This window comes from Corvus moneduloides, chromosome 14 (genome assembly GCF_009650955.1).
Source record: "Corvus moneduloides isolate bCorMon1 chromosome 14, bCorMon1.pri, whole genome shotgun sequence".
NCBI lineage: Eukaryota > Metazoa > Chordata > Aves > Passeriformes > Corvidae > Corvus > Corvus moneduloides.
Genome location: NC_045489.1, coordinates 20,248,488 through 20,266,157, shown reverse-complemented (window position 1 = coordinate 20,266,157; position 17,670 = coordinate 20,248,488). Strand labels below are relative to the sequence as shown.

Genomic DNA, 17,670 nt, shown 5'->3' with positions numbered 1-17,670 from the left:
TATGACTTGATCACCAGCCTGACCTTCAGGAGGGGACATCAATAGTCTTAATTCAACATCTTCCCAATTAATCATTGCCACGAGGCGGGCTTTAAGTGCTCACGGCTAAAATTGGAAACCATCAGGGCTGTCAAAGAAACATGCAGGAATCCCATCTCTCTCAGGACATCCCTTCCCCCTAAGGGACATCCCATCTCACTCAGGGACATTCCTTCCCACCCAGGGACACCGGGCTGGGGCAGCATGGCAGCTCACACACTGCCCAGGAGCTGAGCACACAGTCTGCCACCTGAACTAAAACCTGGCACAGCCAGGGTTATTCCCTCCTCAGTCACCAGGAGATGCTGCCCCAGAAAATCACCTCCCGCTCTTTGGGCCACAGGAATTCAGACTCCCCTGGGTAATGTCTGGTGGGAGAGAACAGAGATTTCACTTTCATAACCTTGAATCTATTTTTTCTGAAGAGGTGGCCACATCCCGTGGGTAGAGAGGTATCCTGGAGCTGGGGGTCCGGAGCCCTGAGCTCCCGCACTGCTTCGGCACTGGTGAGGAACCCTGCACGGGAGCACAGGCACAGCCTGGAGAGCCGGAGCTGCTTCTCCCATGTGGGAAATAATCCCTCCCTGAAGGCAGAATTACCCCTATTTGGTTAATTAAGTGGGCACCAGGGAGAAAATAAAGCAAAACAAAGGCAGACAAAGGCCAAACAGATGGAGCACAAGGAACACAGAGCCCTTTCAGACAACGGGGGAGTGAGAAGCATCAATTGGCTCTGCAGACAAGGTGTTTGGGCAAGCACCAGGCAGCACGAAGAACACACAACAGCATGAAGAAATGGATAATTACTTCCCCTGCAAGGGGAGACACAGACTAATGAGAAGGAGGACAAAGGGCCTTTTATTTCGTTTTTGGCTGTGTGCTAACTCTGGTGAGCTCGTTCCCTGTGCCTCCCTGCTGCTTGCTGAGCCATCCCAGGCTCCTGGGACAGAGTCTGCCTCCACGTGTCCCAGCTGTGGGCACAGGTGCCTGGCCTCAGGCAGCGAGGTGATTCCAGCACAGGGCTGTGCTTGGGACATGAGCCTTTCCCGTGGGGAACAGCTGCTCCTGCACCCCATCCCTCAGGGCAGCACCACGCGGGTCCGGGCAAAGGCTCACAGCTCCCCACCCTCCGCAGCAGACAGCACCTCACTCCAGCCCACGAGGACCGGTGAGGGATTTCTTCTGGCAGCCTCAGGCACCCCGCAGGCATTGCCAGACGCCCCAAGCTGGCTGCCGAGGGTCCCGCAGTGATGCCAGACAAGCTCCAGAGCACAGCTCCGGTCCCTGAGGGCAGATGGGGCACAGTCCCTGTGCTGAGGTGCTCACCAGCCTCCCATCCAAGCATGTACCACCTAACCAAGAACACTTGGGAGGATGCTGACCCCCTCTGCCCAGCCCTGCAGGGGGATATCGGCTGGGAGCAGAGCTGGCAGCCCCCGTGGCTCTGCAAGGTGCTGCCCACCGTCCTCGGAGGTGCCTGGGGGCTCCAGCCCGCAGCTGGCACATGCCAGAGCTGTTCCTGGCACGCACAGGAGCCACGGGGTGTGGACTCAGCAGCAGCTCCAGACGTGCGTGTGCACCCCCGTGTCCGTGTAACACCTGCAGTGCTCATCCCACACGCACACAAATAAACCACGATAACGATGAGCATCAGCTTGTGAGTGAAGCAGTGAGGGAAAAATAAAAGCAGTTTGCAACAGGAGCACCAAAACCCACCCCGGTGAGGCTCTGTGCCTGCATAAATCACCTGGTGACTGACAGAGCTGTCACTGGGGCTGACAGGAGCACAGCCCAGGAGCAGTTATCCCGGGCTCGGGTATCAATTACCATTGCTAATCCTGAAACGGAGACCAGCCGATGCTAACAGGGGACCGGGAATTAAACCGCCACAAGTTAAACCATCAAGTGCCTCTTCTGGTTGTTTTCACCAGAAATGTTGAGTTTGAAATGGCCAGAAATGCTGGGACATCAACGACACAACTGCTGCGAGATAAAAGGAGAAATCAAAACCATCAACTTTTGTCTCGGGTGGATCTGCTTGTAAATGGAAATAGAGGCATTTCCACCCCACATCCCAACCCTCCCTCCATCCCACCTCCCACCCCACCTTCACCACCGGTGGTGGAACGACACTGCGGGGCTGCTGTGGACGCATCTGACTCCTCAGTACAGCTCCCTCAGGGAAGGAGCAGGCCTTCAGCTGGAGTCCAGGCTGGTCTCATCTGTACTTCTGTGGAGGGAGATGAGTAATGGGGTCAGGGATCATCTGGTTGCTATTTTTAGGTATTTTCTGAATTCCGACTTCAGTTGCACTGCAGAGCCCCGAGCTCCCTGCACTGCCTGCTTCCCACTGGGATGTCTGAGTGGGATGAGATGCCGAAGGAGTGCCAGACCCGCTGATTTATTGATTTCCCGACAAAAGAAATCACAGCTCCACCCATTCCCTGCCATCGCTGTCCTCCCTCTCCAGCCTTGGCTGCTCCATTCCCCCTGGAGCTGCTGCACAGCCCTGGGCTGGATGGGAGCATCCTCTGCCCCTTCACACCCTGCTGGGAGAGGCTTTAGGGGCTGCATGGGCGGTGAGTGGGCAGAGGCTGCACGTGCCCCCAGCATTCTGAGGCCCGGGGGTTGTGTCTTGAGGCAGGAGGAAGGGCCCTGAGCAGTGAGAGGTTTAAGGTGGATTTGCTGGATGAGCTCTTCCTCCAAAAAGAGCTTTTTAACCCAAAAGTGAAGCTTTACCTGAAGAGAAACTGGAACAAGTGGCTTTTGAAGGTGTGGGAGGCTCAGAACAGCCAAGTGCGTCAGAGCAGGGACGAAAAGGGATCATAAATAAACCTGCACCCATGGCAGGTCCTCTCCTCCCTGTCTACTTCCCACCAGCTCTGTCTTTCAGGAGTTACTGCAGCCCTTCAGAGCCCCACCAGCTGCCCAGGAGGAGCGGGAGCCTGAGCCAGAGCCGGGAGGAGAGAACCAGAGTGAGGTCCAGGATTTTAGCAGGAGGGGGAAAGCAACTGGAAAAGAACAGGCCAGGGGGGACCAGCACCCAAATCCAGAGCTCTTGGCCATCAGCAGCACTGGCAGCGCGTCAGGCCGTGAGGAATATTTTCCTTCCCTCTTCTGGGCCAAATCTCTTCCCAGGCAGCGCTGCTCGGCAGCTCCAGAGCGATTGCACAGTGACACCCGCAGGAGAGCCCCGAACGCTGTCCCACCGCAGCCGGGCACCGTGCCCGTGCCAGGATGGAGCTGACGGGGACACCCCGGCGGAGATGACAGGGACATCCTCACAGAGGAGCTCTGCGGAGCCGCCCAGGAGCGAGCTCGGAGTCAAACTCTCCCTTCCGTGGTCTCTGTTGGTGCTGGACACGTGCACGTGAAGAAAATTAAATAACTCATTTCTGTTCTAGAAATATGTATTGTGATACCAGAGGGTAACACTATTTATTTTCATGTAGTGACCCCCCGGGCCCTATAAATATTTATATGAAGCCAGGGAAAAATATGCTGGTAATGTAGCATGCCTTTAAGGTACACGGTGCATGTGAAGCAGCCCATATTAATTGGATATATTGCTGCACCACACAGGGCTGCGGTTCAGCCATTCACAGCCACATCAAAGTTTGGATTAGGACAGGACTCAGTGTGAAACCCAAAATGTAAAGTCACATTTTGGCAGAGAGGTGCTTTGCTCTAAGCCCCCCCAACTCCATGCGTGTGGAGGTGACTCCTCCCTGTTCCCTGCCCTGGTGTGAGTCCAGCTGGGGCAGAGCCAGGTGAGTGCTGATGGACAGAGATCCTGCCCGTCTGGGATCAGCCACGACTCCCCTCTCCTGCTCAGGCTCCTCCTGCTCCATGTGTTTTTGTTTCACAGGGCTTGGTGGGATGTTCTCCCACTTGGAGGACGCTGTGGTGTAGGAACAACGCTCCCCAGTTCAGCACCCTCACCGAGACTCTCCAAACCACAGTGCCACTCTCTCAAGTCCAATTGTTCCCCTGGCACTGCCAAGTTCACCACTAAACCATGTCCTCAAGTGCCACGGAGTCATGGAATCATGAAATCACAAATGGTGACTTTGAATTCACCATGCAAGAGCAGCATCTGGAGTTGAGGGACTCGCTGTGCCCTCACTGACGCACAGCACCCGTGTATGTGACCTCACTGGCACCACAGTCTGACCCAGTGCTGCTGGGATGGGATGTGCTGCTCGGCAGGCGGGCAAAGGGAGATTTTGGAACCAGATGGATAGCAAAGGGGGATGGGAGAGTGCAAGAAGAGGAGCTTTGGTCTTTGCCATGGCTCTGAGGTCTGGGGTGTTGATCTAGGCAAGGTTCAGCACAGGATCCAGCCGCTGGATGAGACTCAAGAGCCTCATCAAGAGCTGCTGTGTTCCCTCTGCTCCAGAGCAGAGCTGGCAGCAAAGCAGGAGGAGACTGTGATTCCCTGGCATCCTGACAGGGAGAAGTCCTCACCAGCATTTATTTAACCTGCTGAGAGACACCTGGTGAGCAACAGGACAGCAGTGATGATGTTCATCACACTCCTAATCGGGGTGGGGAGTGCGACTGCTCTGGCAGAACCGGGAGAGCAAATTAGGGAGCAGGAGACGTTTATTGTCGTAGTGGGAAGTGACAGTGACCAGTCACCCTGAGTGAGACTCCTCCTCCACGTGCTAACAGGGCAGAATGAGCCACCCCGCGTGGGATGGGGGATGTAACACGTGGACCCCAATTCTTCCTGGCTTAGCCTACAGGCATCAGCACAGTTGGCTCCCGTGAGCCAGGACAACGGTGATCCCACGGAGGGGACACATCCTGGTGTCCTCCTACAAGGGTGGGTCAGTTGCCACCACAGAGCAGCATGAGGGGCTCCACCACTGGGGGACACAGCCCCATGACAAATGTCCCCGAGTGCCGTGTAGCCATGTGTGATCTGCAGATTGGCAAAATCTTGGAGCCTTTGGAGCAGGAACATTCACAGACCATCTCCAACCCTGCACCAGCAATGCACCAACACTGCCAGGGACAGTAGAGCTGTGCCTGCCCCTGGGCCAGCCCTTGGTTTGGGGCTCACCTGACACTGTCCTCTGTCCTGCCAGGGGTACAGATCAGATCTGGTTCTCCCGGAGCCTGTGGATGCACGTCCGCCCACGCCACTGCCAATCCCCTCCCAGCCACAACCCATGGATTTTAAACAGGTGGAAAACTTTAAAAAAAAAATCTATTGACTCAGAAAAAACTAATTTCACATGTAAGAGTAAATTACCTTAAGGATTAAATCAAGAATAAATGAAAATGTTACTGTGAGCTGCCACATGCCTGGAACCTCTGCCTCAGGAGAACAGGGTGAGTAATTCTGAGTACACAGCAGGATCCATCCATGGGGCCTCTGCATGAGTGACTCCTTATTAAAATCATTAAACAATCCCAGGTATTCAGACAGCATCAAAGTGATGTTTCCTTCCTGACACAAACACCTGCACTGTGTCAATTACAGGAACTGTGTCCTCTGCCCCGCAGATGGAATTTTGCTGGTGGGTTTTGTCCAATAATTATTATTTTGCAGCAGTTTATTTAAGCACTCGCTCCCCATAGCCAGCATGTCCAGTAACTCGATGGCAAGGTGTTCACACCTCTCCAGCTACAGAAAAGGGTTTGGAAACAAGGCAAAGGCACACAGAAAGCAAAAGGAACAGCCCTTGGCACTTACCTGCCACCTGTGTTTGTTATTCTGCAGCACAGGGCTCAGGGAGCCCAGGGGCTCACCACAAAGCAAGCACAGCACGTGCTGTCCGGGTGTGGAAGGAAGTCTGGAGGGAGTAAACTCAAAAAAACATGAAACCTGTGAAGTCCACATCGCTTCCTCACTGAAGTGCAGCATTCCATCCTGACATTCCCTCCCCGGGAGGGACGGGGTGCCAGGAGTCTGCACAAACACCCACCCAGGGCATCAGTGGGTTCAGCATCCTGGGCTGGAGGAGCTGAGGTTTGTAGGGAATCAAAACCAATTTGGTGTACAGCAGTGACTCAGCAGATGTAATAATGTGATTCTACAAAAAGGGAAACGTTCATTGCTGATCTGCTCTCAAAATTCTTCCCTGTGAGGGTGGGGAGGCCCTGGCACAGGGTGCCCAGAGCAGCTGTGGCTGCCCTGTTCCTGGGAAGTGTCCAAGGCCAGGTTGGACAGGGCTTGGAGCAGCCCGGGATAGTGGCAGGTGTCCCTGTCCATGGCAGGGGGTGGAATGAGATGCCCTTTAATGTTCCTTCCAACCCAAACCATTCCATGATTCTATGAACATTCATCCTGTTACTGCAGCCTCTGCTCTGCCTGGCAGCAACTCACATACCTGGAACCAAAACATCACTGGGGCCTGAAGGAGTTACAGGCCAGCAAGTTTGTGTTTGTTCCTGGAAAATGGCTTTAAATTGTGATTAAAAATAGGCTAATGGAGCACAGATGGGATGACATAGATTCTGTGATGGAAAATGTGTCAGTGTCTCCAAAACATCCCTGGTACTGCTCCCAGCAGGGGGTTTGGATGGCTGGGGTAGCCAGAGGGCTGCAGGACTACGGACAGGTAGGAGCCAGGGGAAAGGTGCCTGTGTGGAAAAAATTATTTGAACAGAAAACTAAAGCACCCGATATTCAATTTTTCGTGAACACTTCCACCATGGATCTCATCACTGCGCATGTTAATGCTTTCCACAGCACTCTGGAAAGGACAAAGAGCTGGAGAGTGCAGCCCAGTCCCCGGATGACACAGAGGGAAGTTAATTGATCCCAGAAAGTCCATTGCACCTCTGACCAGCCAGGCCAGGGAGCTGGAGGATGAGTTTGTAGCTGTACATTCACTTCAATGAACAAGTGATTCAGCACCTGCACTTCAGGAGCGCAAAGCCCGGCCCCTGTGGAGCACACTGTGGGGACTGCCAGGGTGGGAGGGAGTGGATTTGGATGGAAAAGGAGCTGCTATAATGATTAGGAGCATGTGTGAGCCAAGAGCAGGGAATGCTGTAGCACATTTTGGTGGCAAATGACATCAGAGATGGTTGCGGGAGACACCCTTGGGGTGTTGGCTGTGCCAATTAATTTTTAGCAGGAGGACAGGGAATGGGAGGTGGTGAGAGCTGGATCCATGGTCCTGGTTGGGGACATCTCAGGCTCCTCGGATGAAGTTCTGAAGAAATTGTGTTTAGCTTGGGAAATGAAGTGAACTGTGTGGGAGAAAAGCTTGATCCCAGGTGCTGTTCCCTGTCCTGCCTCAGTGTCCTGGGCCATAGGATCGTGTCTGAGCAGGCCCATGGCCCCGGCAGCCTGTGTGTCCCTGCTGGCATCTGCTTGGCACCATCGCATGAGATGGCCGGAGGAGACACAGGAGAGCAGGGAAGCTGCAGAACTGTCGGGCTTTGGAGCAGGACAGGAAAGGGACTTGCCAGAAGCACCACAAAGGCTCCGAGGCCACGGAGAGGGGTATGGCCAGGCAGCCTGCTCTGGAGATGTTTATCCACGGCTTGGGCACATGGAGCAGCCTCAGCTGCTGCCCCACAGAATTGCTGCCCCACAGCAAAGCCTGGGAGAGCAAATCAACGTGGAAGGGAGCAAATGGGGACAGGACCTGGTCCTGGGGCGTGTGACTGCAGTGGGGATCCCGCACGGTGCCCAGGAGGGTCCAGTGCTGCCTCCTCGCTGAGGAAGAGATCCCACCAACACCGCTCCAACCTGTCCCTTATGTTCTTCTCACCTAGAGCTGCTTTAGAAGCATCCACGGTGCAAATCTTGGCAGAGAGCACCCTCCAGTGGGCACTGGGAGGCCAGTAGGATCCCCACGCCGGGAACGGGGGGATCCAGCACCCGTGCAGCACGAGTGAGACCCTGGTGAGGGTGGTGAGGCAGCTGGAGCAGCTCCCGTCAGCTCTGCGTGAGGAGCCACACTTGGCTCACCTGCATGGCTGTGGGCTCCAGCCGAGTGCTGCCCCGGAGCCGGAGGTCTTGGAGCAATAAGAAGCCGTTCTGCAAAAGCAGAGAATTTGGCTGTTGAACACAGAACCCCTTGGGGTTGGTCCAGCCAGTGACGCTGCTCTGGATTTTGCAGCATCCAGGGATGCGGTATGGGACAGGCTGTTGTGTGGAGCCGATGATCCTCACTCCATCGCCAGATGTTCAGTGAGAAGACGCAAGGCAGAGGCAGTGGGAGTCCTCAGGACGAATCGGGGAGAAGGTCAGGACCGCCTGTTGACCCCCTCCAGGGTCTGGGCGCCACCATCCCCGGACGCCCTCCACCCAAAGCCCCAGAAAGCCCACCCGAGGTATCCCCTCTGGGCACGCCGTGCGCCCTTGCTCGGACGGGGCTCTCCCTGCGGGGCGGAGCGGAGCCAGAGCAGGGAAAGCGATGCCTGAGACATCTGGTTATAATCAGTGTTTGCAGAACTGGCCTCGCTCCTGCCCGGCCACTGGCCAGCGGGGCTGTTTCCCACGGGATGCCGAGCCCGTCGCTCCCCGCCAGGGTTTCGCACATCCGGAACAGCAACTGCATCCCGGAGCAGCCCTGGATCCCGGCCCTCCCCCGCCGAGGGGGTGCTCCGCAGAGAACCACAACAAGGCTCTGGCACTGCTTCTCCCGGGATCTCTCCCTGGGGCCTGTCCACAGCTCCAGAGCCATCACGGGGCTGTGGCTCCTCGTTTCCAGCCCTCCCACCCTGGCCAGCCCCACTCCTGATCATCAAAATAATGTGGTGACTTCATGGTGCAGCTTACTTCACATGGAAAGGGTCCTTGTCATTTTCTCACGCTAAATATTTGATATAAGACTTAAAGAAAACACAATCCATTTAGGAAAAAAAAAAGCCAGTTTAAGTTGCTAAGCGACCAGATTTTTGTCATTTATTGAGGTTGCTGCACTATGTGATGGTTTTATGAATCCCTTGGCTCCCAGAGTCCGGATCTCAGCTCACACTCGATGGCAAGGTGTTCACACCTCTCCAACTACAGAAGAAGGTTTGGAAATGAGACAAAGGCACACAGAAAGCAAAAGAAAAAGCCCTTGGCACTTACCTGGCTTAAAATCCTCCTGGCTAAGCCAGCCTCGAGACCTGGGCACTGCTGCCACAACAAACCTGTGTCATGAGGCAGAACAAGAGAAAACCACCTCAAAACCAGACAAAAAATTGGATAAATTCCATTTTTGGGAGGGTTTCTTGCCCTTGCCCCGACCAGCAGGACAGTGCCCAAGTGGGTGTTGTGGCTGCTGGGAAGGACAGTTCAGACCTCGTGTTCGTGTTTCAAAACACACAGATCTGTGCTGGAAAAGCCACAGAAACAGGGACATTGTCCATGTGCTCCCTCTCGGCGGGCAGTGGGACAGGTCAGGGCTGGGAAGGGCGGGTGGGCTGGGAATGGGGAGTGAGCAGAGCCCTGATGGGGTCCAGATGCTCTCCTTACCCGGATGATGATTCATGACCGAGGCTGGCCAAGCCAAGAGAATTGGGCTGACTTCACCCTCCTCATGTCCTAGCGGGGTGTGACCCCATGCCTCAGTTTCCCCATCTGTGCTGGGAACAGAGCCAAGGCACCAGCGCTCCTCAGCTCCTTCTGCCTTGATTGCATCCAGGCAGGTGGCAGCCACCACAGTCCATCAGCCCAGGGAATGACGCATGGGAGAGCTCCAAGGCTCCTGGAGGAGACCTTGTTCAGCTCTCTGCACAGACAGCAGCTCAGGGCACCTCATGAAGCTGAAAGGGGAAAGGAGAGAAGGAAAGGGAAAGGGAAAGGGAAAGGGAAAGGGAAAGGGAAAGGGAAAGGATAGTTCTCAGTGGAAGCAGCCCCATGGAGCTGGGTTTGGACGCACAAACGTTTACACAAACCCAAGCAGAGCAGGAATAGTTCAGGAGTCCAGCAAGGTTCACCATGCAGGGAGAAATGGTATCACAGGAAATTCCCAGTAGGGATTCTAGTCCTTCTCTGTTCCAGGCAACTGGAGCTGCCGGGGATGGGGTGCTGGGCCATCTGGATTGGAGGTTACACTCACCACAGCTGCTCTTCTCTCAGCTTTTGCTGCGCCCTCCCTGCTGCCAGGAGCCATGCAGCCTGGAGCTCCCCGGGGCTGGGCAGCCAGGACATCCCCACTGCACCCTGGTGCCATCCCGGGGACACCCAAAAATTGGCTTTAGCAGGCGCTGGAGCAGGGAGGACGGGGAGGGAGCAGTTTCTGGAGCAGAACACCCACGGGAAATGCGGGGGAAATGCGGGATTAACGGCCTGTCCTGCTGCGGCTGCGGGTGCTGCCCACCTCTAGGGACCCTGAAGCCCGAGGAGGCAGGGACAGGACTCGGGGAGGCCCCACAGGCCCCGGGTCCCGGCACAGGAGGGGCGGCTGCAGCTGGAGACAGCGCCGGAGGGGCCCGTGCCCTTGGGAATGGGAACGCGGCGGAGAATTGCCGGTACCGGAGGGTGTCCGTGTCCTTCGGAATGGCATCGGGAGGGAAGGGCCGGCCCCGAGGGATTCCTGTGCCCCAGCCCGAGCAGCGCCAGCTCCAGGGCTCCGGCCCCAGCCAGCCCGCAGCGTCTCCGCAGCTCCTCCCGCCGGGGCCGCTCTCTCCCTCCCGAGTGCCGCCGTGCCCCGCCGCCGGCCCGAGCATCCCCGAGCGGGGCCGCCCCTCCCTCCCCTTCCTCCTCCTCCTCCTCCTCCCACAGACCGGCTCCGAGCCCCGGCGCTGCTGCCGGACCACAGCCCTCGCAGCCGCGGGGCTCGACGGGGGGAACAGTGCCTGGCTGGGCTGAACCGAACCGGGCCGGGGGGCAACCGGGCCGGGGGAAACAGAGCCGATCCGCCCCGAGCCAATCCGCCCCATGCCGTTCTACCGACGGAGCGTGGCAGTGCGGGTCCGGCCGGCGGGGCCGCTGACCGATCTGCGGGACACCTGCAGCCTGGCGGCTCTCGCCCTGCTGCGGCAGCTGGCCGAGCTCTGCGGCCACTCGGTCGCTCTCCTGGGGGACATCGAGGGCCACCTGCGGGCGCTGGCCCGTCGCGCCGCCCGCCTGCACCGCCGCGCCGCCCGCCTGCAGTCGCTGCTGCGGGGCCGCCCGCTCCGCGCCGCCGCCACAGGTAAGGGGACACCCCCGTGGGACGGGGGAGCCTGCGGGCCCCATGCCGGGGGTACCGCTGCTGGGGCCGCTTCCCGCTCCCAGGGGTTCCGCTCCCTGCCCCAGTGCCGGAGGGCTGCGCTGCTGCTCCTCCGATGTGGTCACCCCGTGTGATGTGGTCACCGCGGGTGACCCGCGCCGGCTCCCGCTTTCGGGGCCCATCATCCCTGCTCCGTCAGCAGGGAGGTCTGGGGGAGCGGGGTAGGGGTGGCAATGCCTCACCAAGGCCCATGGTGCCAGTGGCCAGGGAACCGTGCCGGGCATGGGGGTGCGGTGTCATTGGGATGCCAGGGCACTGGGGTGAGGCCAGGACAACCCTGCACCCTTTCCCTCTGCCCGGACTTTATTTCCCTGCTCTCAGTGGGCATTTTCCAGGCTGCCAGCCAAGCACACCTCACGCTGTGTCTGCAATTACGGGGGGCTGTTTTGGGAAAGCAGGGACACCGGGCTGTCAGGGCTGTGTGTCCCCCCACACTGTGTCTGCCTCAGGTGCTCCGCCTCATCCTGGGGCAGGTGACCAAGGGGGCTGTCCTGTCCAGCGTGGGGCAGTTTTCACTCGGGGTGTTTTGTATCTGGGGAAAATGCTGGGTTGTCACCCAGGCATCCTGGCAGCTCGTCCCCTCTCCTGGCAGCCAGCGGGGTTTGGGTTCCCTTGGACTGCTTCCACTTCCCATTCCAAGCATTTCGGTCTGGCACAGGCTGCTGTGCTGGGTCAGGAACAGGCAGTGTGCCGTTTCGGGAGATCTTAAAATAAGCTGATTTTGGAGTTGTTTATAGAAGTTTGTTTTAAAGGCTTTGCGGGGCGGGGAGGGCAGTGCTGCTCCAGCACGTTCCCCTCAAGCACCGCGCGTTTCCCAGGCCCTTGGCAGAGCGTGTGCCTCTGCTTTCGGCAAATCCCCTCGCAAGAGCTACCTTGCTGCTCCATCTGCCTGGAGCCATGGGAAATCACTGACAGATCCTCACAGCTTGCGTCCGGGAAGCCGGGAGCGAGTGGAGCACCCGGCCCGGCCTGGGAGCTGCGCTGCTCCTGCAAATGCTGCGGACCCGTCATCAGACAGAGAAGCGGCTCCCACCGTCCTGTGCATCGACCAGGACGAATAAGGGGACAGCGAGGTTTCACGGTCACCCAAGCTGACCCGTGCACTGCACCAGCGTGTGCCAAACCCGGCAGCATCCTCGCTGTACGTGCTGGACCAGGGTCTGCTGGAGGAGGAGCTGATCGTGCCGGTGACCAGATGGTCCCTCACTGCCTGTGTCTGGCCAGCAGGTTGGGACTGCTCCAGGTGGCCACAGGAGTATCGTGTGTGTGCCACCGTGGTGGCAGGAGGGAGGATAGTGTGGGGGGACAGTGGAAGACAGCATGGAGGAGATGGTGTAGGGGACAGGGGACAGCAGAGTGACAGCGTGGGGGGGTGGTGGGGGTATGGTCGGGGGACGCCTGCAGCTGCTGCTGTGGGCAGGTGGAGCGTGCAGCCCCACGCCGTGTGTTCAGCTAATTCCATGGAGTTTCTTACGGAGCAACACCACAGGTAGCTGCAGGTGTGTGTGTAAGGCAGCAGCAAATTGTCCTCCTGTGCTACAGCTCCTCGTTAGAACCATGAATATGCATGCATGTAGATGTGCTGGGCTGGCTCAGGGCTGGGGTCAGAGGCGTGTAGTGGTAAAAATGCTGTGATTTATCTTGTGGGAAGAGATGGGGCAGCGCGAACAGAGCCAAGCTCACCACGCCTCCTCTTCACTCCTGCTCAGTGGCACAGAGGCTTAGGAGGTTCATTTCCCCCTGCATCCTAAGGGAGCAAGGGAGCACAGCCCACAGCACCCTCCCACCTGCTCCACATCCATCCACCACCAGCCAGTGGGATGCAAGAGCTTCCAGTGTGACCGAACTTATTTGGGTAAAGAACAAAATTCTGACTTGTATTTCAGTGGCAGTTTGTTTTGCTCCAGCATCAGCCCATGGTGTGGGATCAGATCACGTCTTGGGGGGCTGGGAGCTCCTTGTGAGCTCCTGGTGCTGCCGGAGAGTGGTGGCTGCCCAGGGCTTCCCACTGAGCTGCAGCACAGCAGGGACCCAGGAGTGAGGAGCAAACACTTAACAATGCCCCACACTGGGTTTGGGGTTTATTTTCTCCTCCATTTTCATTTATTGAAGAGGATCCAATGGCAAAAATCACATTTCCCCTCCTCAAATTGAATGGAAGGCCATGGAAGATGCTCCGGGGGGAGCTCGCCCTGCACCAGTCATGCCCTGGCGCAGCCTCTGCTCAGCCAGCATGGGTCCAGGTCACAGCCTGCCTGGCCAGCTTGTAAGGACTGTGGTGGCTTGCCCTTCCCAAGCATGGTCCTTGTGCCAGCTCCCAGATTTGGGCATCCTCAGTCAGCTCACAAGCCTTTGCCTGCTTTTGGTTCCTACCAGACAGGTTTAGAAAGATTCAAGAGCCACGGGCCTCCTCACCCCACGGCTGGGGAGTTCAGGTCACCACTGTGCAGCAGAACGCGTCCATTGGTGTTCCCAGAGGCTGTGAGCTGAGGGAGCTCATCCTCCTCAGGAAGGGGAGATGCCAGTGGAGCAGTGTTGCTTCCAGATGAAGAAATCACACAGCAAAGGGCTGGGGAAACACTTGTCCGACAAGGCAGCGTGGCTGTTTCCAGCAGGAGACGGCAGCCAACGGCTGTTGGATTCCTCTGCTCTTATTCACCGGCAGTGGTGGGAGTGGGGAGGGCGCACGCTGGGAGCTGGGAGCTGGGAGCTGGGAGCATCCCTCATCCCTTGGTGCAAGGATGCCATGTCTGGGGACAGGGTCCCACTGCAGCCAGGGCAGAACAGGGACCAGGCTCCCTGTCCCCCTCCCATTGGCACAGCCACATCCTGGAGGGTGGCACTCACCAGGATGGCTCAGCCTCTCGCGCTGGGACCCTGCAGCTCCAGAAATAAATCTCAGCGAAGCAGAGGATGGGGCCGGCGCCGAGAGCTATTCGAGGCACAGTCCCTGAAGAGCTGCAGGACGATTCTCTGGAAGAAACCCCAGGCTGTGCTGGCAGGAGCAGCTGTTTACTGCTCCTGCTGAAATGTGCAGCGTTCCCATCCTCTGACCTCCCAGCCTTCTCTGAAAGCAGCCCTCGAGATAGGGCTGCCGGCCAGCCAGGGCTGCTGCCCCCCACGCCCTCTGCTCAGCTCTTCCCTTGCTGAGCTGCCACAGATATTTCCCCCCAGATTCTGCAACTGGATTTTAAAAAATTAGCAAAAAAAGAAAAAAAACCCAACCCCTTCTGACACACTAGAGTTTCCTGCCAGGCTGAAGTGGCTGGTCTGTCCTTCAGTCCCAGGGACAGGGGACAGGGGCTGCAGCCATGACCATGTGAACCTACCTGAGCCCCACTCCTTTGACCTCGCAGCTGCCCTCGTCAGCACCTGCCCATGGGATCAGTGCCCTTCAAGTTGGAACAAAGTGCCAGGAATGGTGCAGGGCTCTCGGTGCAGGGCTCTCACTGCAGGGCCACGGGAAGGAGATGTCCCAAATTCCGGGGATGAGAAGGGTCGGTTTGGAGTGAGCCATGGTCTCAGTTCACCCTGATGCTCTCTTCCCCAGCAGCCCTGACCTGCCGTGGCCAAACCACCACTGTGAAGGGGCACTTGGAGCCTTCTTAGCCACCAGGACAGGCTGTGGCCAGTGTGGGGTGAGGGTTGCTCACCCCACAGAAGTGCCAAAGCCTCACAGTAGTGCCAGAGAGGCTTATGGGGGTCCCTCTCAGGAGCCCAGCACTGCTCATCCCAGCCACAACCCACTGCAGCCTCCTCTGCAGGGCAGAGCAGCTCCCAAAACTCTTCCAGACCTCCAAGACATTTTGTCTGCCTGCATTTCCCCAAGCCAGTGGTGATTTCAGTGTCAGAAGGGTGAGCACGTCTCCCCAGGCTGCTGGTGTGGGCGGGAAGTGGGATGCTGACCAAGGCTGGATAGTTGGCTCAGCTGCCGGAGGAGGGGGAGTGGGGCCACACCCTCCCCTTAACAGGAACCGTCTGACAGCTCAGCGAGAGATGGATGCATGGATGGATGGATGGATGGATGGATAACACACTGCTCACACCGGCCCTGCTCTGGCTGAAAGCTATCCTCGGCAGTGGGCTGATGGCCACTCCCCGAAAATGTGTGCTGCAGGCAGCGTGAGGGGCAGGACACCCCAATCCTGCTGCCAGCAGCTCCCCACACTGCTGACATTCCTGCAAGGAAGGGGCAGCCCTGGCTGGGCTTTTCCAACCTCCAGGGTCACAGTTTCCCCAGGCTCCCCTGCCCGTGGGTGTGGGGCTCCTGCAGAGCCTGGCCATGCTGGGGAGACACGTGGGACATCCTGAGAGCTGGTGTTGAGGACGGCATCTCCAGCTCGTTGCTGCGACCTCCCTGCTGGGGTTTTGTCAGGGCTGAGATTCCTGCTTGGATGGATCCAAACCTCGATTCCAAAAAAAGTGTTTTCACCCTTGGGTGGTGTTTTGGAAGGATTCATGTGACAGCTGAGCTGGTGGCCCTTGCTCAGGAGCTGGGCTGTGGCCCTCAGGGGCAGTAGGTCCTTAGGGACAGCAGGTCCTCTGGACACCCATCACCCCGTGAGAAGTGCATGAAAGCACGAGGGAACACAGCCACTGCTGTCCCCTCGCAGCCTTGCACACCCCTGGTGTTTCTGATTCCTCCTGCCTGGGCCCGGCTCTGCAGAAGAAACTCCACGAGCACCAGTGTTCCTGGTTCTTCCTAGGAAGCACTTACAGCCCCACATTGGCTGGGAATATGGCAACACTTACGGACCAGGAACATGGATTGGCTTCAACTATGTGTCTCCTTGGAGCCTGCGTCATCCTAAAGCAGCATGTGGGATGTGTTCACCTCCGTGTGGAAGCAAGAGCTGGAGCGTGCCTTGGCAGCCGGTTCTCCAGCTGTAGGGAGCTCCGTGGTGCTCCATGGAGGCAGAGGTGGGAGTGCAGGATGGCTCCCCATGGCACCCGAGCAAGTCATCCGTGCAGCGAGGCACCAGTGGCTGTGGGGCTGTGCCTCGGAGAGCAGATGACCCTTGGGGAGGGACACAGGAGCCCACCAGGGACCCACCTGGCTGCCTAAGAACCCTGCAGTCCCTTGGGGATGCGTATCCAACTCCCAGCCAGGCCTGTGCTCCCCAGGTGCCCAGCACCGTGCCCGCTGGCCATGCCCATTGCCCTGCAGGCGCTGGCACAGGGCCAGCCACACGCCAGTCCCTGCGCGTGCATGGGAGCCACTGGCTGCCAGCACAAGTCTGGATTGAGCAGGAGCTGGCGCAGCGCCCAATGGGCCAAGGATGCTGGCAAGGAGAATCTTCTCCTTAGCTGTGCCAGCAGGCTCTGCCACCCTCCTCCTGCTCTCCCGCTGGCCGCCCACCTTGGCACCAGGATGCCGCTGGCAGGGAATCAGGCTGGCACCTTGGGCAGCGGCGGGCATGGGGCTCTGCTTGAGTACCCATCAGCATGGGGGTGACCGTCCCCTGTCTGTCTGCCGGAGCCTGACCCCTCACGGATGCCAGCCTGGCACAGCACAGTGTCTGGCAGCATGGAGCTGTGTGGCATGGGGAGACTGAGCCTGGTGGGCAGTGCAGGCATCAGGAGAGGATCATTACTCCTTGACTTAATTAATGGCAGCAGATCAAAGTAGACAGGGAACAAGGTAATTCTCCCCATTGCCCAGACAGTGGCTGTGAGCAGCCACTTCCTCCCTTCCTGGCACCCTGAGTCTCCAGCTGCATCCATATGGAGCAGCATGGCCCCACCATGAGCTTGGATCCTGACCCAGTGCCCCCATAGCCAGGCAGGAGGACGGGGACAGCAGGGCACCTCGCACCCCAGTGCAGAGCAAACCCCACTGGCACACGAGTGTTTGTGGCTCTGCACATGTCTGCGTGTGCTCACGTGTGTCTGTCACAGAGATGGGGGCTCCTGGCGTGCTGGGGGTGCTGGGCTCTGTGCTGTCAGCGCTCCTGGAAGGAAGGATGCTCCTGGGTTGTCTCGTGCTTGGTCTGTGCTCTGTGGAAATGGGGGGGAGTCTCTCCTGCTGTGGGGTCAGCCCTGAGATCACCTCCCCCTGTGTCAGGATTTTGCTCCAGTGCTTTCTCATCCCTCCCAACTGGCTGCCGTGGCTGTGGCTGCCCAGTGCCCACACCTCTCTGCTGGACACGGCTTGTCCATCACCATCCAGTCATTGCCATCCCCAGGGCCTCTCACGCAGCTGTGCCCTGCGAGTGGGGAGAGAGAATCCCCCATTGCACACCCAGCATGGGGTGCCCTCTCGTCCAGAGCATGAGAAGGTTCTGGCCATCCCCCGGGTGTTCCCCTCCCCGCAGCTGCAGCCCGTGGCCTCCCGGGTGGTCCTGGCTGTCAGGCAGAGCGTGGGCTGTCGAGGCCACCTGCAAGGGACTGCCTGTGTGGGACCAGTTCCCTTCCTGCCGCACTGGGACCCCAGCCAAGGGCAGGGGGGGATGGACAG

General features: G+C 58.3%; 1 protein-coding gene and 1 long non-coding RNA gene across 2 annotated transcripts in view; one reads left to right on the top strand and one right to left on the bottom strand.

Moving 5' to 3' along the window:
• Nucleotides 1-8,905: 8,905 nt before the first annotated feature.
• On the bottom strand, nucleotides 8,906-9,773 carry LOC116451167. The gene is made up of 3 exons (XR_004243113.1): nucleotides 9,473-9,773; nucleotides 9,086-9,147; nucleotides 8,906-9,016 (listed from the first exon to the last, which is right to left on the bottom strand). It is a non-coding gene; the product is annotated as an uncharacterized LOC116451167 (long non-coding RNA).
• Nucleotides 9,774-10,758: 985 nt separating this feature from the next.
• The window catches only part of NHSL2 (NHS like 2), a 29,185-nt gene continuing 22,273 nt past the window's right edge, over nucleotides 10,759-17,670 (top strand). The window contains exon 1 of the mRNA XM_032123879.1: nucleotides 10,759-11,135. Within this exon, the coding sequence (XP_031979770.1) occupies nucleotides 10,880-11,135 (256 nt within the window). The 5' untranslated portion in view covers nucleotides 10,759-10,879. The remainder of the gene's footprint in view (nucleotides 11,136-17,670) is intronic.